Source organism: Crocuta crocuta, unplaced genomic scaffold (assembly GCF_008692635.1).
Source record: "Crocuta crocuta isolate KB4526 unplaced genomic scaffold, BGI_CrCroc_1.0 scaffold1529, whole genome shotgun sequence".
NCBI lineage: Eukaryota > Metazoa > Chordata > Mammalia > Carnivora > Hyaenidae > Crocuta > Crocuta crocuta.
In genome coordinates this window covers 57,419-59,035 of record NW_027532160.1, presented here as the reverse complement: position 1 = coordinate 59,035, position 1,617 = coordinate 57,419, and the positions used below count along the sequence as shown (strand labels likewise).

At 40.8% G+C, this 1,617-nt stretch overlaps 1 protein-coding gene across 1 annotated transcript in view; it reads right to left on the bottom strand.

The window, feature by feature from the left end:
• The window catches only part of DRP2 (dystrophin related protein 2), a 28,720-nt gene that overhangs the window by 7,271 nt on the left and 19,832 nt on the right, over window positions 1-1,617 (bottom strand). The window contains 1 exon segment of the mRNA XM_077776439.1: window positions 180-291. Within this exon segment, the coding sequence (XP_077632565.1) occupies window positions 180-291 (112 nt within the window).

The following is a 1,617-nucleotide window of genomic DNA, read 5'->3' as shown; positions in this document are numbered from 1 at the left end:
AGGAAAAATCTTAATTTTTTTTTTTTTTTTTTTTTTTTTTTTGAGAGAGAGACAGAGAAACAGAGAGAGTGCAAGTGGGGAAGGGGTAGAATATAGTTAGTCTATGCTTGGCAAGATGGATCAAGGGCCTAGAACCTGAGAATGGCCTTCCCGTCCTACCCAGCCCAGAGGCTCCATACCGGGGTGTAATACTCCATGATGGGGTAGTGCAGCTTGTTGCCTTTGCTGGCCCTGCCTGTTAAGAAGCAGGTCTGGCAGATGTCCACATTAAACTGTTTCAGACTCCGGTACCTTAGGGAGACAAGAGGTGGTAGGGCAGAGGATCTAGTGTACCATAGTGACTTCCCCATTTCCCTAACATCCAAATATACATACATACGTTAGAAGAGCGCAGGACATGGAGTCATAATGTGCTCAACCTCCTATACATAACAGTGGCTTCATCCTCACTAGATGACTAGCCTTATTTTAAAGACCACAAACCTCCATGAAATTACATGCTCAGACTCTTAGGAAGTATGGGGAATAGCATTGCCTCACCATCTTTTTTAAAAGGGTGGAAGTGGGCAGGGGTAAGGAGCTCATGATGTCAAATAGCTTTCTAAACAAAGATGGCCTCAAAGGGTCCAGTGTAACAGGTAACACTGCCTACATTGGAGAACTCACACTTCCAGTACAAAGGCTATTTATTCTACCAGCCTTGGGCAAGTTGGCTAAGTTATTTCCAAAACTTGTTTATAAAAATAACTCTATTATTACTGAATATTGACTAGTCCATCAGATCCAGGTCCAAAACCTGGCTGAACTCCCCAGACCAGACCTAGTAGTACAGAATTGTGAAATGCCTGGACTTAGAGAAGTCAAGAGGATTGAAAGTCTAGTCCTGTTTCTACACTAACCAACTGTGTGAACCTGGGCAAGTCACATTCCACGTCTGTGCCTCATTTGCTTATAAAAAGCCGGGCAGTTGTAAAGAGAATGCCTTACTGCTTTAAAAAGTTTTAAAATTGAGCATTTTATGATGAAAGCCAAATTCTGGATAGTCAGAGGAGGAGGGGAATGTAACCAGGGAAGCTTCAAATGTATTGCAATAAGGCCTTCTTTCTTAAGCTTGGTGGTGGATGTTAAAATTTCAGGGGTTTTCCAAGCCAGTTGTTAGATACAACCATTAAAAAAATTACATAAACTCACAATTAAGTAGATGATATCAAAAACAAAGGTAACAAATACCCAGAACCTATCACCTCCTAATTATTTCTCTATTATCTATGCACTTCAGGTTTTTTAAGTCTATCATCTCTGCTATAAATTGTGTACAACCATGTATCTCTTCTCAACCTTTTGTGGGTAGCTAGACATCAGCCACAGTGAGAGTATTTACATCATGGAAAGTAGTGATACTATACATCAGGTTTTGGTTTTTGTTCTTTTGCTTTGCTTTCTGGGGAGTCAGTTGTGAGCCATTTGCCAGCATACCATACCATGTGGTACAAAGGTGTTCTTATATGTCTACTTAATATTCCCTGGGAGACAATGAACAAACTACTTCCCTTTCTGTACTGTTTTGCCAACCCACCCCCTCACTTTTCTATACATTTTTGTCAGCCTGGAATACTT